Consider the following 27,702-nt stretch of genomic DNA (forward strand, 5'->3'; position numbering starts at 1 on the left):
AAATTCATGCGCTTAGTAAATAATTATAGACACTGTGTGACTAGTGGCAAAATTTCCTTTTAAGTTTATTCATTTATTTATTTGCTGGTGCAGTGCAGTCACTTATCAGAACCCTTTCCAGCTGGAAGGAAGAGTTCCCATATCAATTGTTGGCACTGTGATGATTCTGCTGACTGGACACTTTGAAGTGAGCAGGGTCAGTTATTCCAGCTGTGTCTCGTCTAATGCAGTTTCTGAACTGTTGAGCAAAGTGTTTTGGCAGCGTCCCTCAGTGCTTTTTACTTTAGTTTACATCAGTGGAGATCTGTAAACTGTAGATGTCGCTGTTTGTAAATTTGAATACCTTTCAAAAGGTGAAGTCTATTTTATGGGTATCACTATTGTTGTGCTTCAACCCTGACACGCATCAGGGGTGGTTTCACAAAGACATTTTACATAGTCCTATAATGTTGTAATTTGGCATTTGACAACAATATATGGAGTGAGCAACAAGCAGGAGCAGAGTTTTCACAGAGAGCAGTAACCTGTTAGGAACACACAGCGGTGAGGACATTGTCAGTCAGTTTTGGAAAGGACACTGTTGTGTATGAGCCTGATAAGTTAACAGAGGTACTGAGCCCTGCCACAATGAGAGACCACAGCACTTCAGCTCTGCACTGCTCTGAGATTTTAATGTGACTGGAAGTTGTGTGTATTTCTACCATTGTTGCTGGATTTTAAAAAGCCTGGCAACACTTAATAATACAGCCAATGATTTAAAGTAAAAGTTCATCATATTCAGCACCAATAAAATACAACTGGTTGCCGCAGTGGAGGATCACAAGACTATGAAAAGCAAGGAAGAAACAACTGGATAATTTAATAGAAATGAGAAATAACTAGCAATATATAAGTATTTTAGTAAATACTGGGAACTACAGGGTGCAGTACCTGGAGACTGAAATATATGGAGAAATGACCACACATTATATTACAGCCCACAAACCTTATTCTTAATCAAAAGAATTAATATGATGATTTATAGGTTCTGGATTAAACATGAAAGATCAGCCATGTTTGATCCACCTACATCTACTGCATGTGTTAAATTATTACACAGTGTTATTATGTTGCAGGTTTTCCTCCTCAGATGACAACAGAAACTAAGAACAGAGAAATGTGCATATGTTTCCTACCATGGCATACCTGTTCTGAGCTAATTGAAAAAACATATAGAGTCATTTCTTGACTTGTCCTCTACACACCACAATAATGTTTGTTAATGAAACTACAATCTGCATTTTATATTACACAAAATTATAAGGTACATGAGACATAACAAAATCTGTGGCTGTTCTCTCCTTTTTCTTCTTTAATTATACAACAAGAACAAAGTTATTAAAATTATTTTTCCCCTCAAATATCAGTTTAGTTTCCAGTAATGTACATCAACTAAAGTGAAAGGAGCTGGGTGATTTGATGCAGTCACTTGGACAGCCATATCTCTTTATTTGAAAAGTCTTAATTCTCTCAGAATTAACTGCAAATGAAACCTACTTCAGATAAATGTCACACCAAGAACTAGACGGCTTTGTGCAGCAGATGGATCAGACTTCTATGTGAAGCCTGACAACTAGTTCGATCTAAGCCACAGCTAAAGTCTGTGCACCCTGTCAGCATCTAATATGTTGAGCAGGCTACAAGATGGACTTACCATCTATAGACTGATGATATATGTTGACTCAGCAATGTTGCTAAGGTTAAGATAAACTTTAGACACATAAACAACATGAGTTACTGTCAGGTGCATGGCAGGATAATGGTATAAGTCAGGGTTAAAGGATGTTTGGCTATATGGTTGAACATAAGCTATCAGAGGGAGAGGAGGTAAATTTTGTTAACAGCTGTAAAGATCAGAGCTCTACATACTGGTTGCTTATTATCCTGTAATTATGCTTACTGTGCTATCACTGTGCATAGATTGCTCTGAATTAGAAAAATGTGCAAAATATAACTGCAATAAACTTGGATTCATGAAGTTCTATTTCACTATTTTTTTAAAAACTCAAAACTGGTTATTACACAATAAGGTTGTTCAACACTTCTGTTGGCTTGATGCTAAGAAACCTTTTGATTATATAAAAAACATGAACACCAAAGATTTGAAGCTTTATATCTCAGAACTCCACCAGGATTAGTCTGAATTCACTCAGGTAACAATGTAATAATGCAGCCATTGCTTTCAGGTTTGTATGTACTGTGGACTATTTTTAAGGCTGCTTAGATGTTTTTGAGCTGCAGTGCAAAAGGTAAACAGCCACCTCGAAAAACACTGCTCTGATACAAGCCTGGTGGCATTTTGCACAAACAGCACGTACTGTTTATTCTTCAGTCTTTTCTGACATCAGTAACAATGTTATTACTGTCTGTAACCACAGTTGATGATTAACTTGCTGGCGTAACATGAGTATTGTTTTTCAAGAGGATGATGACATACATAAAGAAAGTGTTTTTACATGTGTGTGAGGCACTGCACTGATAATCTCCAGAGCACGATTAGAAGACAGGTCCCACATCACCTGTTTAGTAATTAACAGACTAGCTTATTATTAACATAAACCCCTGAGTCTAATTGTGCAACCTGAAGTTTTCGTTTGTTTGGCAAACAAGTTGACTCTGCTGAGAGCAGCTCACAGGGGCTCGTCAGCTCTTTACGCAAGTTCTGCGTCAGTAATCAGGACTCCAGGGGGTTGGGCCAAAATCTGTGTCCAAAACAAACTTTCTATCTCTGAACCCCAGCAGATGCCACCTCAGCAAATAACTTGTTTGCAGGCTATTAGACAGAATGAATGCTATTGCCAAACTTTTGGCAATAAGACTTTTAGTGAAATATTAAATGACCTAGAAAAGTGTCAAACAAAACTACACTATTTTCAGCGAAATAAATAGAAAAATGCGAAGATGGGTATGGTCAATAAGATAAGGCTGTTTAACTTCACTTGGTGAGAGACATGATTGAGATGAAGAACAGACCAAACATGATTATTACAAAGTTTATAGTCATTTGAACTTTTTTGTACATGTTTAGGAAACCTTTGAAACACTGAAGGGGATTCAAAAAACAAGATGCAACTTTCATTGTACACACTAAAATAAGAAATATGAAGCAATGGTATTTACTGTTATAACAGCTCTCCTTGTAGCACATGCCTGACATTAATTTGTAATTTGGCCATTTGCTGCACAGATTAGCAGCATTTAGGAGACAAAGAGTTGTTACCTCCAGTCATGTAGAATAACAATAAAATGTGTCCAAGTTGAGTTGCAGTTTATGTTTATTATAGTTGACCATTAGACTTTATACTGTATGTGAGGTTAATAGTTCTTTTTAACAGCGTATTCATCCTAGAAATGTAATTACAGTCATTCTCACAATTAGAAACAGATAATTTAATATTATCAGAAATACAACAGTTAAAACATGCCTCTAAATCTTAACTATAGAGAAACTGGAGTGGGGCTGTCCTCAGATTTCTTTTTCTATACAAACTGAAGAAGGTATAACTTTTCAGTTCAAGAAAAAACTTTTCATCCCTGAGACCATAGATGAGAGGACTCAGGCATCTTGGAGCAAGACCAAAGATTATGTGGTTAAAGTATCTGACTTGAATAAACAATATTAAATCAATCTGAAGTATTGCACTTTCTATTAACGGGCACCATAGCTGAATGAGACAAAGCACCAACTGAAAACCATGAAGGAGCACTGTTCTGAGCCCTTTACTTGTTGACTTTTTATTCTCTCCTGATGCAACTTTGGCCACTTTCATTATTTTAACATAGCAGAAAACAATTGTGATGATCATGATCAAGAAGTAAAACTGATTTATAGCTGACATAAGATGATCCTGCCATTTGTGAACTAAGAACATCTCCATAGAGCATAATATGAATTGTGAGTAGAAGCTAAGGGAGACTGATGCAAATAAAGTGGAGAGAATAACAATGCAGGGCACAGAGCTGAGGCCATGAATGATGAGGATGCAATGGAAAGTGTTACGTGTGGAGCACAGCTCTCCATGGCGCAGGGGCATACAAATGGCCACATAGCGCTCCAGGGTCATTGCTGTCAGAGTAACTGAGGTGACTTTATAGAATATATATAGCATGAAACAGATAACGATGCACAGCCCAACTTGCATTGTGAAACCAAAATAGTTCATGATGAGCAGAAAATCAGTCAGTAATAATATCATGCTGTCAGACAGTAATGTAAGAGCAAATAAGATGTAACGTGTTGTTGTATAGAAACACTCCTTTTTAAAAAAGGTCATGATGAGCAATGAGTTAATGCAAAGAAAAATCATCACCAGGACCTGCACAATAATGACCCGGTCGTTGATTTGTCGCAAAGACTCACCACCAACCAGTGAACTGTTGTCTGCCATATATCTTCTCAGCAAACACAAGTGTCATTCTGTAATACACCTGTCAATAGAAAATTAGATTTTTGTTACAAAATGATAAAAGTTAAATCCAGTGTTGAGCTTCTCTGAAGTGATAAGATGCTGGTTTAAATACAGCTGTTCATCTCTCTCTCTCTGTGTTGTCTCAGAGACTAATGTCTTCTGCTGAGCTGCATGCAGCCTTCTGAGATAGAGCTGTGCATGATCATTTTAAAGGGTAGAATATCTGAAAATATCAACAACACTGTCGTCATCATCACTCACTGCTTGCTGCCCTCATTGGGTCATCTGTTGTTCATGCTGCAGAGACTGTGAAGTGACCTCAAGGAGTCATAGTAACAGGGAGAGTTTTTACCAAAGGCCCAGTGTTGTATTGTTTTAAACGTCTCAGTGCTTGTCTCAGTAAAATGGTTGAAAGTGAATGTAGCACAAAATTCTTAACAGAGATTTCCTGTGGACCCTGCCATTGGCATGTAATGGTTGGAAAAGCCCAACTGGAATTAAAGCTGTAAGCAGTGTTGAATGGGCCCTCGCACCCCACGCCCGTCGGGGCACTGGCTGTCATGGAGTCATTGCAGGTCATACTACACGGGTTCTGCAATTGCATTACCACTGGACGCAGAACGAATGAGTGAAAAATCACTTATTGTGTCCATCAATTGTGTATTTGTATCATGCACAAAGGCAGCCATCTGCGCAGATAGACCCTAACAGGGGTTTAAGTCTCTGTCCTTTTGCCCTTAGACTTGACAAGTACCCTCTTGGCTGGTTTTAAGTGTAGTAAGAATCTCTGACCTAATGTGAAATGCACCTTTGTCAAGCTGCTGGGTGGAGTACACTGATTTTTAGCACGTCATTTCTTGTTGCCAGTAGGTGGTGCCATGACTATGGATGAATATTGGTATGTGTTCAGGCTAAGATTATTATCAAACGTGTGACGTTTGTTTGGACAATTTATGTGAGTTACAACAACTTCCTGTTGAATGGTGAAGCATCGAAATTCACCACGCTGCCACGGCACAGGCTTTCGATGACGAATCACAATCTTCACAATAAAGCGTTATCATGTTCTCAATGCCTGTCTGACCACATTTGAGGTGGATGTGATCAGTCCACTAGGAAAGCATATCAGTATGTCATTTCCCCTTTCCACTAGGTGGCGCAATGACTTACTATGACTGAAAACTGGCATGTAGATGTGTTCAGGACATGACACTCATCAAACGTGAAGTGTGGGGCAGACTGGACAGTGTATTTGCTATTTACAACAACTTTCCATTGAATGGCAAATAACCGAAACTCACCATGCCACCATGGAAATGCAGTTTGACTAAAGATCACAATGTTTACAATAATGCATCAATAAGTTCTTAAGGCTTTCCTGATCACATGTGAAGTAGATCTTGTAAACCACTGCAGGAGGGGTAAATCAAAAATAAAAACATGTAATTTCCTGTTGCCATATGACCGAATGTTGGCATATAGATGTCAAATGTGTGTCGTTTGGAGCAGGTCAAACAATGCATGTTTGAGTTACATCAACTTCCTGGTTAATGGCGAAGAATCTAAATTTGCTGTGCTGTCAGGCCAATGCTATTTGATAAAAACTCACCATTTTCACGAGGAAGCATCATCAAGGTGTTAAGCCTTTTCTGTCTGAATTTGACATGGGTTGGTTCAACCTGCTAGTAGTACTTTAAAGTGTAAAGCATGACAATTCCTGTTGCCAGTATTTGGTGCTATCACTATACCTGAATACTGGGATGTAGATGTGTTAAGTCAGAAACTCTTATCATACATGAGAAATCTGAGGTGGATTGAACAAAGTATATGTAAGCTACAACAATTTTCCCATTGAAATTTTGTAGGGAGTGCTATGGAGTGATGTTGCAACATCCATATGTCAGACCCATGTGCATGTGTTTGGGCTGGGATTATTATCAAACGTGACGTTTGGACCAGATTGGACAATGTAAATCTGAGTTACAACAATTTCCTCTATCATGGCAAAACATTAAAATTCGTCATGCCACCATGTACACGCCGTTCAGCGAAAAGTCACAGTTTTCGCAATACCGTATCTTCAAGTTCTTAAGGCTTTTCAGACCAAATTTGAGCTTGACCTGGTCAACCCACTAGGAGGAGTACATCAAAGTATAAAACATGACATTTCCTGTTGCCAGTAGGTGGAGTTATGACTATGCCTGAAAATTGGCATGTAGATGTGTTCAGACTGGGACCCTGATCATACATGTAAAGTTTGGGGCAGACTGCACAATGTACCTGTGAGTTAGAGCAACTTCCTGTTACAAATGGCTGCCAAATTTCGTCCACCTAGAAAAAATGGACAAATGGCAAAGGGTTTTTGAAATTTCCAGGGTGCTTTAGAGCCATTTTTAATCGCCCATGCACAAGGCCAATGACATAATCAAGTTTTCACCAGGTCTTCACCAGGTCTGATGCGTGTGCAAAGTTTCATGATTTTTTAGGCATGTTTAGGCCCTCAAAAATACAATTATACTTAATGGAGAATAACAATAAACATGGGAGATCCAATAGGGCCTTTGCACCCTTCGGCACTCAAGCCCTAATTAATAACATTGATAATGGCATCTACAGTATATAATGCAGCATTTATTATTGTTAATAGTAAAACCTGTGATTTTCTGACTATGATAAATGACAATGGATGGATAAATAGGCAACATGAGGCTGTTTAATTTCACTTGGTGAGAGACATGATTGAAATGAAGAACAGACCAAACATGATTATTACAAAGTTTATAGTCATTTGAACTTTTTTGTACATGTTTAGGAAACCTTTGGAACTGTAGAGAGGACTCAAAAAGCAAGCTGTAACTTTGATTGTATACGCTACAAGAACAAATATGAAGAATTGGATTTTACTGTTAGAGCAGCTCTCATTGTAACACATGCCTGACATTATTTTGTAATTTGGTTATTTGCTGCACAGATTTGCAGCATTTAGGGAGCAAAGAGTTGTTACATCCAGTCATGTAGAATAGTCAAAAGCAACAATTAAAAGTGTTGAGATTAAACTGGAGTTTGAGTTTATTATAGTTTACCATTAAACTTTGTATTGTATGTGAGGTTAATAGTTTTTTTTAACAGCATATTCATCCTAGAAATGTAATTACAGTCATGCTCACAATCAGAAACAGAAACATAATATTATCAGAAAAACAAGAGTTAAAACATGCCCCTAAATCTTAACTATAGAGAAACTGGAGTGGGGCTGTCCTCAGAAACTTTTTTTGTACAAACTGAAGAAGGTATAACTTTTCAGTTCAAGAAAAAACTTTTCATCCCTGAGACCATAGATGAGAGGACTCAGGCATCTTGGAGCAAGACCAAATATTACATAGTTAAAGTATTTGACTTGAATAAACAATATTAAATCAATCTGAAGTATTGCACTTTCTACTGAAGGGCACCATAGCTGAATGAGACAAAGCACCAACTGAAAACCATGAAGGAGCACTGTTCTGAGCCCTTTACTTGTTGACTTTTTATTCTCTCCTGATGCAACTTTGGCCACTTTCATTATTTTAACATAGCAGAAAACAATTGTGATGATCATGATCAAGAAGTAAAACTGATTTATAGCTGACATAAGATGATCCTGCCATTTGTGAACTAAGAACATCTCCATAGAGCATAATATGAATTGTGAGTAGAAGCTAAGGGAGACTGATGCAAATAAAGTGGAGAGAATAACAATGCAGGGCACAGAGCTGAGGCCATGAATGATGAGGATACAATGGAAAGTGTTACGTGTGGAGCACAGCTCTCCGTGGCGCAGGGGCATACAAATGGCCACATAGCGCTCCAGGGTCATTGCTGTCAGAGTAACTGAGGTGACTGTATAGAATATATATAGCATGAAACAGATAACGATGCACAGCCCAACTTGCATTGTGAAGCCAAAATAGGTCATGATGAGCAGAATATCAGTCAGTAATAATATCATGCTGTCAGACAGTAATGTAAGAGCAAATAAGATGTAACGTGTTGTTGTATAGAAACACTCCTTTTTAAAAAAGGTCATGATGAGCAATGAGTTAATGCAAAGAAAAATCATCACCAGGACCTGCACAATAATGACCCGGTCGTTGATTTGTCGCAAAGACTCACCACCAACCAGTGAACTGTTGTCTGCCATATATCTTCTCAGCAAACACAAGTGTCATTCTGTAATACACCTGTCAATAGAAAATTAGATTTTTGTTACAAAATGATAAAAGTTAAATCCAGTGTTGAGCTTCTCTGAAGTGATAAGATGCTGGTTTAAATACAGCTGTTCATCTCTCTCTCTCTGTGTTGTCTCAGAGACTAATGTCTTCTGCTGAGCTGCATGCAGCCTTCTGAGATAGAGCTGTGCATGATCATTTTAAAGGGTAGAATATCTGAAAATATCAACAACACTGTCGTCATCATCACTCACTGCTTGCTGCCCTCATTGGCTCATCTGTTGTTCATGGTGCAGAGACTGTGAAGTGACCTCAAGGAGTCATAGTAACAGGGAGAGTTTTTACCAAAGGCCCAGTGTTGTATTGTTTTAAACGTCTCAGTGCTTGTCACAGTAAAATGGTTGAAAGTGAATGTAGCACAAAATTCTTAACAGAGATTTCCTGTGGACCCTGCCATTGGCATGTAATGGTTGGAAAAGCCTAAGTGGAATTAAAACTGCAAGTGTTGTATTGTCTTATTGTAAATGTACAAAGTATACTGCTTCTTTAAGATGTTCTATTGCAGAAACAATTCGATGAATATTAATTTCTGATTACATCAGTGTCACATTAATTTTTAAGTAATTCAGAAAAAAACACATTCAGTACATTTGCTCTTCATAGCATTAGAGCTGCTCAGTTTTCTCATTCTTGTGTCTTGATAGTTTATAGTTTTTAGTTTAAACTACTGCAAACAACAGGTGTAAATATTAATAATATTAAATTATATTGGAATAATGGAAACAAGATTTAGCAAAAATCAAAATAAAATCTGTTTACCTTATTTTCCAAAATTTCTGCTGACTGGGTGACGTGGGCAAGATGTGCATACAGGAATGTTCTTCTGAGAATTAGTAAAAATGCTTTAATTAATTGTGACTGTGTATTGTCAAAGTGGAGAGGTTTTCTACATTTGTTTTTCTCAATGCACTGCAAGTTGTAGTGACTGTGGACTAGTATATGGCTAAATAGCAGAATGTTCTGGACTGGCCAACTCTGCCACTGGACTTCAGTTCAACTGACTATGTACTTCACCCATAAATGACCAGATTGAAGACAAAATGCACTGGAACAAGCACAAAGTTAAGATAGCTGCAGTACAGGCCTAGCAGAACATTAGGGAAGATCACAAGAGTCTGCTAATATTTGTGGGTCGATGACTTAATATCGTCATATACTGTAACAAATCTGTAATCAAAGATTTGTCAAATCCATTTTGGGCCTGACAATGGCTAACAATTGCCATAATTCTCATATGGTTTATCTTGTGTGGAGGTGAAAACCCTTAAACCTAAAACTTGGCACTTAATATTTAATTTAATGACATACCCAACATCAGTGTTGTCTATGGCAGATATTCAGCTGTATTACATACATACAGTTTGCATAATCAGAACAGGTGGAGTGTGGCATATTGTGTATACAATGTAACTTGGGGTACCAAGTGTCAATTTTTATGCCTCAGACTCGCTACAGTCATTTTCATGCCTTGCAATCCGAATGTAGAAAAGCACCTTCATTTTAATGTCATAATGTTGCTTGAGAAAATGTCGAAAGTGCTTTCTTTGGTATTATCTAACATGTGTTCTTCACTTCTGTCTGTGCTTGTTCTGTTCATGTTTAAGATATTCTTGGCAACAGCCTCAGGACATTTGATTGTGCTGTCTTATAGACACATTTCATGGCAAGAAGGTGACTGACTGCAACTCAAATGAGTTTGCACTTGTTTCTTTCCACAGACATGCAGAAAAGGTGGATTGGTGACTGTGTGTGCTCCTACAACATTACCAGATTCAAGATGGACTGTTAAAAAAGATGATCGAAAACAATGCAGCAGAGATTTTGCCTTTCATGTTCAATTATTTATTCACATTATTCTTCCTTGTCTGAAAGCACCTCAGCAGGTATATACTAGCTCAACTATATTTTTCTCATCAACAAAATTATGTATTGCATAATGGGAATCATAGTCATGTGCACACTATTTTTTGTTCCTCATTTAGAAAAATTCACACAGAATTCAGACACTCAAGTAAAATAGCAAGTCCTCCAACCTAAATGACCGTATGGGTCGTTTGTTCCTTCCCCCTAATACAACCAATAGGCGCATCTCCTGAAATAGCGCCCCGTTGCTGTGGCAGTTGTACCTGACCTTTGTTGTCATAGTTACAATAATAAGCACGCAATTAAGGTTGTGGAATGGCCACGGTTTCAGACAGGGCTCAAACAGCAGTCTCCCTTGTCAAAGCACTGTGTTTTGTTGAGCTATCCATCCACCCCAACGTCCTCCTGATGCAGACTTTGTTGCTACTTATAATACATGACTTGACTTTTCCCTTTGCTTCTGTCATCATTACTATGATCACTGGAGGTCATCTAACAATGAAACATAATCACTATATATGATAAACTGCTTGTGACCTATCAGCTTGTCTCGGTAAAATGGTTGAAAGTGAATGTAGTGCACAAAATAGTTAATAGAGATCTACCGTGGACCCAGGCATTGGCATGTCATGGTTGGAAAAGCATAAGTGGAATTAATAACGTTAATAATATACAGTATGTAATGCAGCATTTATTATTGTTAATAGTAAAACCTGTGATTTTCTGACTATGATAAATGACAATGGATGGATAAATAGGCAACATGAGGCTGTTTAATTTCACTTGGTGAGAGACATATCTGACTACACTATTGTCATCATCACTCACTGCTCGCTGCCCTCATTGGCTCATCTGTTGTTCATGGTGCAGAGACTGTGAAGTGACCTCAAGGAGTCATAGTAACAGGGAGAGTTTTTACCAAAGGCCAAAATGCATAAGTGCTGTATTGTCTTATTGTAAATGTACGAAGTGTACTGCTTCTTTAAGATGTTCTAATGCAGAAACAATTAGATTAATATTCATTACTGATTACACTGGTGCCACTTATTAATTAATTCAGAAAAAAACACAAATTTTCTATTTACAGCATTACAGTTACTCAGTTTCTAATCCAAAATATGCAAAAATATTGGAATCATGGTAATTAGAATGAACTAAAACCTGAATAACATTTCTTCGTTATTTTCCAAAATCTGCCGTTAGTGGTTGACTTCATGTGTACAAGCATGTTTCTCAGAGAAATCCTTTTTTATTTATTTATTGTGAAATTGTGACTGTTTTATTTATTTGAAAGAAATATTCAAATGTATTGTCAATACATGTTCAGTATAATTGGTTCAACAAAGTTTTCATTATTTGCGTTTCCTCATTTGCTTCAATTTACTGCAAGTTGCAGTGCATTTAACTTTGTCAGCCACCAAAATTAAGCAACCAGTGACTCCTTTGTGACGTAACAAGCAAAAGGGCTTGTTAGAATCAGTGAGCTGGTCCACCACCAAGATGAACCCCACTGATTTTGATAATCCTCTGCTCTGTTCTTTTAGTGCCACTTTGATGTATGATTGTAGACTTAAGGTCTAGTTTTTGGCTAAATAACAGAATCGGTTTGATGACGATGTTCGAGGTAAACACCCTCAAACCTAAGATTTGGCATTTTATATTTAATGTAATAAAAGTACTCAACATCACTTTTGTCTATGGCAGATCTTCAGCTGTATTATATGTAGTTGAATCATCAGTATAAGTAGAGGGTAGCATGTTGCACAATATGCCACTGTTTATGCCACAAAACGGCTACAGCTATTTTCATGCTATGCACTGAAGACAGTACATTAGTACTACATTAGTAGGTCATCATTATTATACCATTATCATTTTGGATTGTAATTTTATTTTCATACTGAAGTTGTATTACTTTTTTAAAATACAAAGAAAAAAAAACTGAAAAAAAAAATTGTCTTAATTAATCTTTTTTCAGTCGTCTCTCGCACACACACACACTCACATGCTCACTCACACACACACACACACACACACACACACACACACACACAGACAGAGACAGACAGAGAGAGAGAGAGGAGAGAGAGGAGGGAGTTGGTCAAACAGTCAACACATCAGTTTCTGCAACCTGTGCACACAATTTCTGTCTCTGTGAGCTTTTGTAGATAATGCAAATACGCACATTTGCAGGCAGAGTCAACAGATCAATGCCTTTTACGCAATGAAATGGTGCTCGGGCCTTACAAATACCCACTGGACATGACAGTTAGTAGTCATCGAGCAGACTGAAAGATTTCTTGCAGAAGAGGAACAAAATAATTTGATAAAGAGGCAGGTAGGCAGCATCTAATTTTGCATAGATCACTTCAAATACGTTCTTCAAGTGAAGCAGATCTAATTAATCAGCAAAATGCAAGCTGTTGGTCAGTGTTCAGTGTGTGCCAGCCGTGTTGCTGGAGGATTTCTGCGAAATCAGACAGACATTTCACTGCTGTGGACCAGCAAGAGTGTTCTCAGGAGAGGAGTAGCCTGCATCCGTGTCCTAAGGTTGGTTATGAATAATAGGCAATGTAATAATAATAACACTACTACTACAGACTTCAGGTTTAACTTCACCTAAAGATTTGGTTGGAAAATTCAAACCTTACAATTATAATTGAGTTATATAAACTCACTGCACTTTGAGCTGAAATACCATTGGTTACAACTGTAATAACCTGCTTATATCTTTTCTTAATTTCTTAACACAGCAGTTCTGAGAGTGTCCTATTCAACGACAGGAAGCCGATAGTCCAGAAGTCAGGAGAATGGACAAACACTGCACACATGAGCACAGCATCTTTAAGTGTCGCCCGTGGGCTTTGTGCTGTCCCTTTAACGCAGGTGAGTGAGTGTCCTATCGGAGATAATATAACGTACTATGTGCACCAGCCAATGAACTGCAACTGTTCAAAACTTGTGTCCCTTTGAAAAATGTTTTCTCTTGTTCTTTGTATTTTGTATATGAAGAAAGGAGTTAAAATCCTGAATTTACACCATGTTTTACCTCCTGTTTGCAGCAAGTGGAAAACCTCTCTTATGACTCCCTGATAAGAAGAGCAGCCTCACTGGTTACTGACAGTTCAAGCACTTTCCTCTCCCAGACCACCTTGGCTCTCATAGATGCCCTTACGGATTATTCAAAGGTAGGTTTTTATCTTATGTGATTTTATCCATATCATTTTATCCATATGTTATGATTGCCAACCTCAATCTGAGAGTTTAATTCATCATTGGAAAGAAAATATTCTCACACTAAATGGGTACAGACCTGGTGCAATCAATTTAAATTGGAATCTCTACATTTGTACATGATTTTATAGTGGAGATAATCTATCTAAAAAATGGCACTGGCTCTAGAGAGTGTGTTGATAAGAAGTTTAGACATTTACAAATCCAGACTTACTGAGTTGGAGTCACAGGAGTAAAAAACATTAAAATTATGCAAAGTGTATTTAAATTCAAATGAAAACCAAAAATTGTTTTAAAAGTTGCTCTTTAAAAGTCCCTAACTGTCTGTCCTGTCTCTGTTCTTTAGGCTGTGCACACACGCATTGCTCTCCAAAGACGATATTTGGCCTCACTGGGAAAATTATCCCCGGCAGAGGAGGATTCACTCCAGCAGGCGATCAATGGCCAGCGTGCAGAGGTTAGAATGTGTTGTCCTCTTTGGAGAACAGCAAATAAACCTAATTGTACTTAAAGCATTCAATTTTTCCTGCCATTTTTTTTTCTCTTTGCAAAAACAACAAAGAAGAATATATTTATGTTACTGACTTTCTCTCGTCTCTTTGACCTGACAGGTTAGTGACAGACTAGATGAATGCAAACGTTTTGAGTCATCCTGGATCAACGCCGTCAACTTGTGTAAAATGGCAGCCGAGGCAGCGTACACGTCAGGTGAGTAAAAATGAGTGCCTGAGTACAGCTGGATTTGTTGAGGCTTAATGTAATGCTGAATACTGCTATATTTATAATGATGGAGTAATGAAAGGATTATAATCATACTCATCGGTACTGTCACTCAGCAGGGCTTTATTTCAAACAAAACTGAGTTAATGGACAGGAGTGCCTTCTTGAGGAACTTAAGCTAGAATTATTATTAACTTTTGAGCTTACTCAGAAGTTTGACAAAATATGCGTTTACATCTGTGTGTCTTCAGGAGCTGAACAGGCATCCATTACAGTGAGGACAAACATTCAGCTGGCCCAGTCGCAGGTGGAAGAGGCGCGGAAACTGTCAGTGGACGCAGATAAGAGGCTGGCTGAGACTAAAGTAGAGGAAATCCAAAGGATGGCTGAATATACCGCCTTCTTAGAAGATAGTGAGGAACATGAGGTGCATGAAGCTTATCTACGAGAGGACTAAGAGAAATAGACAAATCGGGAAAACGGGGGAAAAAAGTGCATATGAGAGTACTATTGATTTCATAGCAGTGCTATGAAATGTCTGATAAAATTTCAAAAGCTTTGAACTTCCTGCTTTTCCTTGTTATGTCTTGTTATGCCTGTAAGATGTTTACATGTTTGCATTTAGACAAAGAAAATCATATCCTGAAAATAGAGTGAAATAAATTCCTGACAAGTAATTCTTTAGTATTACATAAATTATTATTTAAGAATATTTATTTGATTAGCAAATATCAGCTGGTTTTGGCGCTTATGGAAAATTATTATCAAATCCTCAGTATGTTTATGGCAGTAGGACTTATCCAACACTGGAACAAAAATGTTTATTCTATGTTTTGCTGTGCTGCTGCAAAGATATTCTTTTTTATAAAAATATTGTTTGCCATTGTCATTGTTTTTCCACTGTCAACATCATAGCAAAAAATAAAATGAATCTATATGTATTCAATTCAATATATGTGTTGATAAGTCCTTGTAGTCGTATCATGTAATCTTAAAATACTGTGATATCAGTTTGTGGTACTTACTGAACATTGTCAGTTCACAATAAGAAGGGGGTTAAACCATTTCTTATCTGCCTTTGAAAGGTTGGAAAGTTGAATAACTTGTGCAAGAGCAGCTTTATTGGATTAACAGATACATATTGATTTGAGATTTTACATAAAGCATAATCTGTGACAAGCAGTGTGGTTAGAGAAAAGACTGCACAATGCATAGCCTAATCATTATGAAGAATCCACAAATAACATAGAAATACATTAACAAAGTATGATTTAGTGCAGCAACTAATAATCTCCAGTGCTACTACTGTGTGCCTGCACTTCAACTTGCTGATGTGAAGAGACTCCTTCACCTTGAGTTTGGGTTCAGGTAAGCACTGTTTGAATTTCTTTTAAGTTTCTCAGTTTTTGTCCATGTTAATGTTAAAGTCCCCCAGCAGCCTGTTTCTCTGTTCTCTGAAGTTACATTCAGGTTATGTCTGTCATGCTCTGTCTCTTTATTGAGGTGTACAGGGCAGCAAAAACTACACACTACGTGTGGGTCATAGTTATCTATTCATCATAGCAATATCTATGCTTATTACGATTAAAAAAAAAAGACACTAAAACATGCCTCTAAATCTTAAATATTTAGAGAGTGAATTGTGAACATAAACAGTGATTTCCAGTATGCCTCAATGAAATTAGAATTTCAGTGAGTAAATTAAATTCAGTGTCAATTTCTGTTATAAAATGATTAATCTATTTAGTCAAATATTTCTTTTAAACAAGCAAATGGAGGAATAGTTTCTTAATGTCTGAAAAAACTTTTCATCTCTGAGACCATAAATGAGTGGACTCAAGCATCTTGGAGCGAGATAAAACATTATGTAGTTAAAGTACCGGACATCTTCGAATAAACTAAAGCTAATCTTAATTACAGCAGCTTCTATGAATGGGCACCACAGCTGGATGAGACAGAGCAGCAGCTGAAAACCATGAAGAATCACTGTTCTGAGCCCTTTCTTTGTTGACTTTTTATTCTCTCCTGATGCAGCTTTGGCCACTTTCATTATTTTAACATAGGAGAAAACAATGATGATGCACATAATCAAGAAGTAAAATTGTTGTACAGCTGACCTAGCTTGATCCTGCCAGACCTGAAAAATAAAAATCTCCACTGAACACATCTGATATTTTTTGTAGAAGCTAAGAGATGCTGATGCAAAGAGGGTGGTGAGAATAACAATGCAGGGCACAGAGCTGAGGCCATGAATAATGAGGATACAATGCATAGTGCTGCGTGTGGAGCAGAGCTCTCCATGACGCAGGGGCATACAAATGGCCACATAGCGCTCCAGAGTCATTGCTGTCAGAGTAACTGGTGTGACTATGATGTACACAAGTACCACAACAGAGAAAATGATACACAGCCACACTTGAATGGTAAAACGAAAATAGATGAGGATGAGCAAGATATCAGACATGAACAACAAAATGCTATCTGACAGTAATGTAACAGCAAATAAGATGTAACGTGTAGTCGTGTAAAAGCACTGGTTTTTGGAAAAGGTTACAATGAGTAATATGTTGATGCAAAGAAAAATCATTACCAAGATCTGCACAATAATGACCTTGTCGTTGATCTGACGCCACAATGACTCAGTACCAACCAGTGAATTGTTGGCTGCATACATCTGTTTTTAAAGCAAACACACAGGAGTTAGAGGCACTGCAAAATAATAATAATAATAAAAATAAAAATAAAAATAAATCCTGGATCAAATACAGCAGTTTACCAAACCCTCCATGCTGTTCCAGAGAGTAATGTCTCCTGCTGAGCTCTGTGCAGCCCTCTGAGAGAGGACTGTGCATGATGACTTTAAATACTAAACCATCCAAAAATAAAAAACAAATGAAACTTCATTTACCAGTGTCATCATTGGCAGATAGTGCTGTAGCGTCCCTCCTTGGCTGTCCGTGACTGGATAGAGACTCTAATGCAACCTCAGAGGTTGTGTTTTTTCAGATTTGCTTCCAGAATATTATAAGAATATTATTATTCAGCAGGTCCTGTTTTTCCTAACAAGTCGGAGTGAAGGCCTAGGAATGTCTCTTATTTAAATGTGACATGACACACTTTTGCAAGCTGACTCTATATCATGATCTGTGCATTTTAAAATGTAAAAATAGTGAGATTTCCCACTCTAAAAGCTTTATTTCAGGAAAAACACATGCACTGACAATCTGGAACAATATTTCTTAAGACCTGCTGCAGATTATACTGTCCAAAAATAAAATCCAGTTTTTAGTCTCAGTTTGGCCTTGAATGCTATTCCCGATCTGGTAATCACGTTATTTTTTTTTTTTTTACTCATATGTATTTAGTCGAACCACTTCAACCTTTGAATTTTTATCTCTATGCCAGTTATACATTCATGTACTTATCGGTTAATGTTTACCAAGTATACTATTTCTTCTTCTTGTGTTAATATGCTAACATTTGCTAATGAGCGCTGAACACAAAGTACAGCTCTGTGACACTGCGTGTGCAAAGCACAGGCAGGGAGGACCCAAACACAGACACATAAGCGGAAAAGTGGCTTTAATGGTCAAGCTGGTATGAAGGCAGGTAGATACAGATGTCATGTTACCAGATGCAGGTAGCAGGCACATAGGAAATTACATGGAGATAAAAGCAGATGATCTAGTGGAAGTGGCTGACTTAAATACTAGCTCAGAAAATGCGTAAACTAAGAGTAGGTGAGTGAGAGGGCAGGGTAGCTCCGGTGATTAGGATGAAGAGACAGGTGAGCAGGTGTCAGGAGTCAAGTATCAGGAGGCAGAGGCCAAAATTAAACAACCTGGAAACAGGACTCAAAAAGTCCAATGGACCAAACAAGAGAGCCCAAAGATGAATCATGACAGGCTTTTTCACATGCATGTGGCTCTCTCTATAAATGTCCAGTCATGTTTGAATAAAGCTGTAAGAAATGTTAAAGTCACTTAGGTCTGAATGACAACAAACCATCTCTTTCACAGCTTGAAGTCATGTTGTTACATACTACATGTCTGATAAGCACGGACTCCTTCACCACAGCAATACGTTCTTAGTTTGTGATGACTGGAACTAGGGATCTTTAGGTCAGAGGACTAGTGGAGGGTTTGAGCACCAATCATAGAGACTCCATGTCTCCAGTCTATCCCAGGATTCTGGTAAAATTATGCCCAACAGACAGGAGGTTCTCACCAGTAGGTAGTAACCAGTGAACAGCTCCTCCCTGACATATGTAGGCAGTGTTATTAAAGCAAAATAAAAACAATAGAAAATTGGTGGATTGACTTCATTTGGAAGTGTTTCATATTCATGTTAACATAGCATTCATGTTGTCATAAATGACAATGTCAATTTACATACTGTACATCATTCTACACCTTAAAACCATGAGCATCACAAGATTATTAAACATTAATAAGGTATAATTGATACATTTCATAAAATAATGATAGCATGTAGAGTTGGGAGACATAAAATGCATTTGACTATTTGTTTTCCTTTTCCTCTCAGCCAGTGGCCTAGTTCTAAGCTTCTGGCACAAAAACTGACTGACAGAATTTTAGACAAGAGAGGAAAAGTGTCAGATCCGTTAGCAGAGGAAAAAAAAAAAACAGACAAAAAAATTTGATCTCTTCATGGTAACAATCTTTACCATTAAGCAAAGATGTGAATTACCTTAGAAATATATGATGGATGAATTTTTAAAACAGTCAACATAGCCAAAGTTCACAAACAAGTACCTGTGTTAAATGTGTCTCTTTTGGACTGACAGTAATATTATCCAGTTCAGTTCAGTTCAGATCAATGTAATCAACAATGGACTCAACAACATAAACATGGTGATGCTTAATGTGCAATTAAATAACATGTGTGCTCGTCAAGCACCTCACTGAATACCATTACAATGTTATGCAGGACCTGACACTTTGTGGAAAAACCACCCAGAGGCCTGCTGGCTCATTATTTGTTGACAAAAGGGTTCAACATCCACAGTTGTCATAGACAAATAACTGCACAGAGACAGTAAATAACTGTGATTCTAATTTGTTAAACAATATTTCTCTTATACAAGCCAAAGGAGGCATAGTGTTTTAGTGCATGAAAAAAAACTTTATCTCTGAGTCCATAAATGAGAGGACTCAAACATTTTGGTGCAAGATAAAATATGATGTAGTTAAAGTACCTGAGATCTTTAAATATAATAAAATTACTATGAAGTACAGCAGCCTCTATGAATGGAGTCCACAGCTGGATAAGACAAAGCAGCAGCTGGAAACCATGAAGAATCACTGTTCTGAGCCCTTTCCATGTTGACTTTTTATCCTCTCCTGATGCAGCTTTGGCCACTTTCATTATTTTCACATAGCAGAAAATAACAATGATGCACATGATCAAAAACTGGACTTGATATATAGCTGATCTAAGATGTTGCTGCCACATGTGAAGCATAAAAATCTCCACTGAACATATCTGATATTGTCTGTAGAAGCTAAGAGATGCTGATGCAAAGAGGGTGGTGAGAATAACAATGCAGGGCACAGAGCTGAGGCCATGAATGATGAGGATACAATGCATAGTGCTGCGTGTGGAGCAGAGCTCTCCATGACGCAGGGGCATACAAATGGCCACATAGCACTCCAGGGTCATTACTGTCAGAGTAACTGGTGTGACTGTCACGCACAGAACTACCACAACACAGATAACAACACATAGCCAAACTTGCACCATTAAAAAAAAATTGTGTAAGATGACTAGGATATTAGTCATGAATAACAAAATGCTATCTGACAGTAATGTAACAGCAAATAAGATGTAACGCGCAGTTGTGTAAAAGCACTGGTTTTTGAAAAAGGTTACAATGAGTAATATGTTGATGCAAAGAAAAATCATTACCAAGATCTGCACAATAATGACCTTGTCGTTGATCTGACGCCACAATGACTCAGTACCAACCAGTGAATTGTTGGCTGCATACATCTGTTTTTAAAGCAAACACACAGGAGTTAGAGGCACTGCAAAATAATAATAAAAATAAAAATAAAAATAAAAATAAATCCTGGATCAAATACAGCAGTTTACCAAACCCTCCATGCTGTTCCAGAGAGTAATGTCTCCTGCTGAGCTCTGTGCAGCCCTCTGAGAGAGGACTGTGCATGATGACTTTAAATACTAAACCATCCAAAAATAAAAAACAAATGAAACTTCATTTACCAGTGTCATCATTGGCAGATAGTGCTGTAGCGTCCCTCCTTGGCTGTCCGTGACTGGATAGAGACTCTAATGCAACCTCAGAGGTTGTGTTTTTTCAGATTTGCTTCCAGAATATTATAAGAATATTATTATTCAGTAGGCCCTGTTTTTCCTAACAAGTCGGAGTGAAGGCCTAGGAATGTCTCTTATTTAAATGTGACATGACACACTTTTGCAAGCTGACTCTATATCATGATCTGTGCATTTTAAAATGTAAAAATAGTGAGATTTCCCACTCTAAAAGCTTTATTTCAGGAAAAACACATGCACTGACAATCTGGAACAATATTTCTTAAGACCTGCTGCAGATTATACTGTCCAAAAATAAAATCCAGTTTTTAGTCTCAGTTTGGCCTTGAATGCTATTCCCGATCTGGTAATCACGTTATTTATTTATTTTTTTACTCATATGTATTTAGTCGAACCACTTCAACCTTTGAATTTTTATCTCTATGCCAGTTATACATTCATGTACTTATCGGTTAATGTTTACCAAGTATACTATTTCTTCTTCTTGTGTTAATATGCTAACATTTGCTAATGAGCACTGAACACAAAGTACAGCTCTGTGACACTGCGTGTGCAAAGCACAGGCAGGGAGGACCCAAACACAGACACATAAGCGGAAAAGTGGCTTTAATGGTCAAGCTGGTATGAAGGCAGGTAGATACAGATGTCATGTTACCAGATGCAGGTAGCAGGCACATAGGAAATTACATGGAGATAAAAGCAGATGATCTAGTGGAAGTGGCTGACTTAAATACTAGCTCAGAAAATGCGTAAACTAAGAGTAGGTGAGTGAGAGGGCAGGGTAGCTCCGGTGATTAGGATGAAGAGACAGGTGAGCAGGTGTCAGGAGTCAAGTATGAGGAGGCAGAGGCCAAAATTAAACAACCTGGAAACAGGACTCAAAAAGTCCAATGGACCAAACAAGAGAGCCCAAAGATGAATCATGACAGGCTTTTTCACATGCATGTGGCTCTCTCTATAAATGTCCAGTCATGTTTGAATAAAGCTGTAAGAAATGTTAAAGTCACTTAGGTCTGAATGACAACAAACCATCTCTTTCACAGCTTGAAGTCATGTTGTTACATACTACATGTCTGATAAGCACGGACTCCTTCACCACAGCAATACGTTCTTAGTTTGTGATGACTGGAACTAGGGATCTTTAGGTCAGAGGACTAGTGGAGGGTTTGAGCACCAATCATAGAGACTCCATGTCTCCAGTCTATCCCAGGATTCTGGTAAAATTATGCCCAACAGACAGGAGGTTCTCACCAGTAGGTAGTAACCAGTGAACAGCTCCTCCCTGACATATGTAGGCAGTGTTATTAAAGCTAAATAAAAACAATAGAAAATGGGTGGATTGACTTCATTTGGAAGTGTTTCATATTCATGTTAACATAGCATTCATGTTGTCATAAATGACAATGTCCATTTACATACTGTACATCATTCTACACCTTAAAACCCTGAGCGTCACAAGATTATTAAACATTAATAAGGTATAATTGATACATTTCATAAAATAATGATAGCATGTAGAGTTGGGAGACATAAAATGCATTTGACTATTTGTTTTCCTTTTCCTCTCAGCCAGTGGCCTAGTTCTAAGCTTCTGGCACAAAAACTGACTGACAGAATTTTAGACAAGAGAGGAAAAGTGTCAGATCCGTTAGCAGAGGAAAAAAAAAAACAGACAAAAAAATTTGATCTCTTCATGGTAACAATCTTTACCATTAAGCAAAGATGTGAATTACCTTAGAAATATATGATGGATGAATTTTTAAAACAGTCAACATAGCCAAAGTTCACAAACAAGTACCTGTGTTAAATGTGTCTCTTTTGGACTGACAGTAATATTATCCAGTTCAGTTCAGTTCAGATCAATGTAATCAACAATGGACTCAACAACATAAACATGGTGATGCTTAATGTGCAATTAAATAACATGCGTGCTCGTCAAGCACCTCACTGAATACCATTACAATGTTATGCAGGACCTGACACTTTGTGGAAAAACCACCCAGAGGCCTGCTGGCTCATTATTTGTTAACAAAAGGGTTCAACATCCACAGTTGTCATAGACAAATAACTGCACAGAGACAGTAAATAACTGTGATTCTAATTTGTTAAACAATATTTCTCTTATACAAGCCAAAGGAGGCATAGTGTTTTAGTGCATGAAAAAAAACTTTATCTCTGAGGCCATAAATGAGAGGACTCAAACATTTTGGTGCAAGATAAAATATGATGTAGTTAAAGTACCTGAGATCTTTAAATATAATAAAATTACTATGAAGTACAGCAGCCTCTATGAATGGAGTCCACAGCTGGATAAGACAAAGCAGCAGCTGGAAACCATGAAGAATCACTGTTCTGAGCCCTTTCCATGTTGACTTTTTATCCTCTCCTGATGCAGCTTTGGCCACTTTCATTATTTTCACATAGCAGAAAATAACAATGATGCACATAATCAAAAACTGGACTTGATATATAGCTGATCTAAGATGTTGCTGCCACATGTGAAGCATAAAAATCTCCACTGAACATATCTGATATTGTCTGTAGAAGCTAAGAGATGCTGATGCAAAGAGGGTGGTGAGAATAACAATGCAGGGCACAGAGCTGAGGCCATGAATAATGAGGATACAATGCATAGTGCTGCGTGTGGAGCAGAGCTCTCCATGACGCAGGGGCATACAAATGGCCACATAGCGCTCCAGGGTCATTGCTGTCAAAGTAACTGGTGTGACTGTCACGTACAGAAGTACCACAACACAGATAACAACACATAGCCAAACTTGCACCATTAAAAAAAAATTGTGTAAGATGACTAGGATATTAGTCATGAATAACAAAAAGCTGTCTGACAGTAATGTAACAGCAAATAAGATGTAACGTATAGTTGTGTAAAAGAACTGGTTTTTGAAAAAGGTTACAATGAGTAACAAGTTGATACAGAGAAAAATTATTACCAAGATCTGAACAATAATGACCTGGTTGATTAAATACTGCTGCAAAGTCTCATTACCAACCAGTGAATTGTTATCTGCCATGTATGTTTTTAAGCAAACACAGAGGAGTTTAAGGTACTGTAAAAAAGTCCATGTCTCATTACCGAATATATCTATATATGTCAATATAAGCTTAGAATCTTTACACAAAATGCTACAAGACCAATGTCAAGTGTTTCTGAAGTGATAAGATCCTCAATCAAATGTGGCATGTTACTAAACCTTCCACGTTGTTCCGGAGAGTAATGTCTCATGCTGAGCTCTGTGCAGCCCTCTGAGAGAGAGCTGTTCATGTGAACTTTAAAGACTAAACCATCCAAAAATAGCAACAAATGAAACTTTACTTACCAGTGTCATCATTGGCCGTTGTTGCTGTAGCCTCCCTCCTTGGCTGTCCACAGTTGGACAAGTGTAGTGCTGCAGAGACTCCAATGTGACCTCAGAAATTGTTTTTTTTCAAATTTGCTTGCAGTAAAATATTATTATTCAGTAGGTCTTTTCCCAAAGTTACTCAAAACAAGTAGTCTAAGAACAGTAAAAGTCTAAGAACGTCTCCTATTTAAATGTAATCTGACCGATTTCATATAGATATGTAATCTGACTGATTACATATAGAATAAGCTCTACATCATGATCTGTGCTTCTCTGAGTGGGACAGAGTTTGTCTAATTGATGATGCTGAATTGGCCTGCAGTTACTTTCATGGTATTTTTTATGGGTTTAATGTTATTACAAACTGACATGCTGCTTTATCTAAATACAGGATGAAAGGACAATGCAGTCCCTGGTTTTAATCTGAATCATCTTGTCTTCTTAAAGAGAGAGATGTAGCCTGGGCAAAGGCAAAGACAAACAAAAGTAGAGTCTGAAGGGCAGTTGTATTAACATGCTAGCACCCATTTAAAATTAAATGCAATGTGCATCTAAAAACATGAGATGGTATGTACAAACAGATTGCACACGGTTAAAACCACATTCTGCCTGCAGCAGGAGTGCAGAATGACAAGTTGTGCTTTTTCTACTCATAAATTAATTGGAGGGTTTAGGGAAGAGTAAGAGTTTTGTACAAAAACATGGGAGATGTGCAAGGGAGGCTGATTACATATTCCTCTGTATGACTGGTGAAAATGCACATCTGTTTTTGCAGGGAAATTTCTCTGCCTCTCAGAAGCAGGTGCAATCCAGGTTGTGCATTTGGTTGCACATGGGAAACTTTTTCAGAGGAGTGAACAAGAAGTCAGTGTTAGATTAAGCAGTCATGCAATACCACAATTACTTAAAGACATCGGAGATGATAGTGAACATCCGACACAGCGTTCAAATGCCATTCCAGCAGCAAAGCATCAAACTCCTCTCCACATAACAATGCAGATAATTTCAAACATTAATAGCCTGTTTACTGGTTTACTAATTAGTCTGCATTTATCTGTGTACTATCCATTGTACTTAATCCACTGCTACAGTGCACAAGTCAATACATACATTTCCCAGCAAGTGATCTTGATATCAGACTCATCAAACAAGATTTCTTTGACATTACAAACTTTCCAAATGTTATAGGAGCAATTAATTGCACCTTTGGACCAAATATCCAGACACCTAGTGGGCAGATGGAGAATGGCAGGAGGCAGCAATCAAAATAAACAGGCCTGAAACATGACTCATAATAGGGAGGATGGTGAGTCCAAAGGAGGAAACAAGAAAGCCCAAAGACAAATTATGACATGCTAAATCTAATGAGATGTTCATTACTTCTAGAGATATTTAGTCAGAAACCAAATTACTGAGCAAATTTAAGTTTTGATTGTGTAATGGCTCAAAAGCTATGTCTCAGGTTAATTTACAATTCTGTTTTACAAGTACACATTATAGCATTTATTATTCAAATTTGTATTATATTTGGTAGCATCCTTGATGTGTCCCGGTGTAAATCTCTCCTCTACTGACAAAAGGTAAAATCATTTTTTTAAACCAAGAAAAACTGTGGATGAGCCAATTTTATATAGACTCTATTATACATCATTTCAAAATTATTATCATTAACAATAATAAAGTATAAATTATTCAATATATACTAATTATAGCATGTAGAGTTGACATAAGACATAAAATGCATGTAACTATTTATTTTTGACAGGGCTTCTGCCACAAACACTTTACTGACAGAAGTTCAGATGGCAGAGGAAACGTGTCAGATTCATTATCAGAGGAAAAGCATAGACATTATGACATCATCTGAGCTCCACTTACTTATACCATGAAGCAAAGATGCACATGAAATTTATTGTACTGCTGTGTACACAGACAAAGTTCACAAACAAGCATTCATATTATCTCTGCCACTGCAAGACTGACAGTAATATCATCCAGTTTATCAGTCTGAACATCAAATTAGACTCAATAACAACACAGTGATGCTTATTGGACAATTAAATAACATGCTGCATTTGTCATCTGAAGCCATAACTTGTGCTGCATCATGTATAAGAAAATTCTGACTAGTGGATGCTGAGCACGCTACTGAATATCATTACAACGTTATGCAGGATTTAATATCTATCCATCAGCACTTACACTTTGGTTTTGTGGAAAACCACCCAGAGGCCTGCTGGCTCATTATTTGTGAGCCCCAGGCTTTTCCATCCAGTTCAACTTCCATGCTTGTCACAGATACAACTGTACACAAGCAGTGAATAACTATTATCCTAATTTGTCAAACAATATTTCTTTTATACAAGCCAAAGGAGACATTCATTTTCAATGCATGACAAAAAACTTCATCTCTGAGGCCATAAATGAGAGGACTCAAACATCTTGGTGCAAGATGAAACATTATGTAGTTAATGTACCTGACATCTATATATAATCTAAAATCAAGCTGTAGAAGTAAATCTGAAGTCTCTATGAATGGAGTCCACAGCTGGATGAGACAGAGCAGCAGCTGAAAACCATGAATAAGCACTGTTCTGAGCCCTTTCTTTGTTGACTTTTTATCCTCTCCTGATGCAGCTTTGGCCACTTTCATTATTTTCACATAGCAGAAAACAATGATGATGCACATAATCAAAAACTGGAGTTGATACACAGCTGATCTAAGATGATGCTGCCACACGTAAAATATAAAAATCTCCACTGAACATATCTGATATTGTTTGTAGAAGCTAAGAGATGCTGATGCAAAGAAGGTGGAGAGAATAACAAAGCAGGGCACAGAGCTGAGGCCATGAATGATGAGGATACAATGCATAGTGCTGCGTGTGGAGCAGAGCTCTCCATGACGCAGGGGCATACAAATGGCTACATAGCGTTCTACGGTCATGGCTGTCAAAGTAACTGGTGTGACTGTAGTATAAAGAAGTAGCACAGCACAGGTAACAGCACATGACCAAACCTGAATGGCAAAATGAGAATGGGTCAAGATGAGCAGGATATCAGACATGAACAATAAAAAACTGTCTGACAGTAATGTAACAGCAAATAAGATGTAGCGAGCAGTTGTGTAGAAATACTCCTTTTTAAAAAAGGTTACAATTTGCACCAAGTTGATGCAGAGAAAAATTATTACCAAGATCTGAACAATAATGACCTGGTTGATGGTCTGACGCCGGAAGGACTCAGTACCAACCAGTGAATTGTTATTTGCCATATATCTGTTTTTAAGTACACAGGAGTTAGAGGCACTGCAAAAAAGTCAACCAAAGTATTAACATAAAATAAATCTGTCAAAATAAAATCTTCACACACAATCATAAAAGTCCAATGTCAGGTATCTGTGAGGTGATAAGATGCTGGATTAAATGTGGCAGTTTACCAAACCCTTCATGCTGTTCCAGAGAATAATGTCTCCTGCTGAGCTCTGTGCAG

At 37.6% G+C, this 27,702-nt stretch overlaps 7 protein-coding genes across 8 annotated transcripts; 1 reads left to right on the plus strand and 6 right to left on the minus strand.

The window, feature by feature from the left end:
- Positions 1 to 3,473: 3,473 nt before the first annotated feature.
- On the minus strand, positions 3,474 to 4,453 carry LOC108875977 (odorant receptor 131-2). The gene has a single exon (XM_018665221.2). The coding sequence runs from the start codon at positions 4,425 to 4,427 to the stop codon at positions 3,474 to 3,476; it is 954 nt and encodes a 317-aa protein (XP_018520737.1). The 5' UTR covers positions 4,428 to 4,453.
- A 3,254-nt stretch (positions 4,454 to 7,707) lies between these two features.
- LOC108875978 (odorant receptor 131-2-like) lies at positions 7,708 to 8,628 on the minus strand. The gene has a single exon (XM_018665223.1). The coding sequence runs from the start codon at positions 8,626 to 8,628 to the stop codon at positions 7,708 to 7,710; it is 921 nt and encodes a 306-aa protein (XP_018520739.1).
- Positions 8,629 to 12,839: 4,211 nt separating this feature from the next.
- On the plus strand, positions 12,840 to 15,484 carry LOC108876072 (diablo IAP-binding mitochondrial protein). 2 transcript variants are annotated; one of them, XM_018665376.2, is made up of 6 exons: positions 12,840 to 13,129; positions 13,336 to 13,465; positions 13,642 to 13,767; positions 14,160 to 14,270; positions 14,425 to 14,521; positions 14,785 to 15,484. In XM_018665376.2, the coding sequence occupies exons 1-6, from the start codon at positions 12,993 to 12,995 to the stop codon at positions 14,988 to 14,990; spliced, it is 807 nt and encodes a 268-aa protein (XP_018520892.1). In that variant the 5' UTR covers positions 12,840 to 12,992; the 3' UTR covers positions 14,991 to 15,484. The 2 variants fall into 2 exon arrangements, with proteins under 2 accessions (XP_018520892.1, XP_018520891.1); XM_018665375.2 differs by having other exon boundaries at positions 12,841 to 13,129; positions 13,333 to 13,465.
- Positions 14,934 to 17,207, minus strand: LOC108875979 (odorant receptor 131-2-like). The gene has a single exon (XM_018665224.2). The coding sequence runs from the start codon at positions 17,205 to 17,207 to the stop codon at positions 16,281 to 16,283; it is 927 nt and encodes a 308-aa protein (XP_018520740.1). The 3' UTR covers positions 14,934 to 16,280.
- A 2,408-nt stretch (positions 17,208 to 19,615) lies between these two features.
- Positions 19,616 to 20,545, minus strand: LOC108875980 (odorant receptor 131-2-like). Its single transcript, XM_018665225.2, has one exon. The coding sequence runs from the start codon at positions 20,543 to 20,545 to the stop codon at positions 19,616 to 19,618; it is 930 nt and encodes a 309-aa protein (XP_018520741.1).
- Positions 20,546 to 22,837: 2,292 nt separating this feature from the next.
- LOC108876070 (odorant receptor 131-2-like) lies at positions 22,838 to 23,921 on the minus strand. Its single transcript, XM_018665373.2, has one exon. It carries the CDS (start codon positions 23,878 to 23,880, stop codon positions 22,954 to 22,956), a length of 927 nt encoding a protein of 308 aa, XP_018520889.1. The 5' UTR covers positions 23,881 to 23,921; the 3' UTR covers positions 22,838 to 22,953.
- Positions 23,922 to 26,551: 2,630 nt separating this feature from the next.
- Positions 26,552 to 27,484, minus strand: LOC108875981 (odorant receptor 131-2-like). Its single transcript, XM_018665226.1, has one exon. It carries the CDS (start codon positions 27,482 to 27,484, stop codon positions 26,552 to 26,554), a length of 933 nt encoding a protein of 310 aa, XP_018520742.1.
- Between the last annotated feature and the right edge of the window lie 218 nt (positions 27,485 to 27,702).

Source organism: Lates calcarifer, linkage group LG21 (assembly GCF_001640805.2).
Source record: "Lates calcarifer isolate ASB-BC8 linkage group LG21, TLL_Latcal_v3, whole genome shotgun sequence".
NCBI classification, from domain to species: Eukaryota; Metazoa; Chordata; class Actinopteri; family Centropomidae; genus Lates; species Lates calcarifer.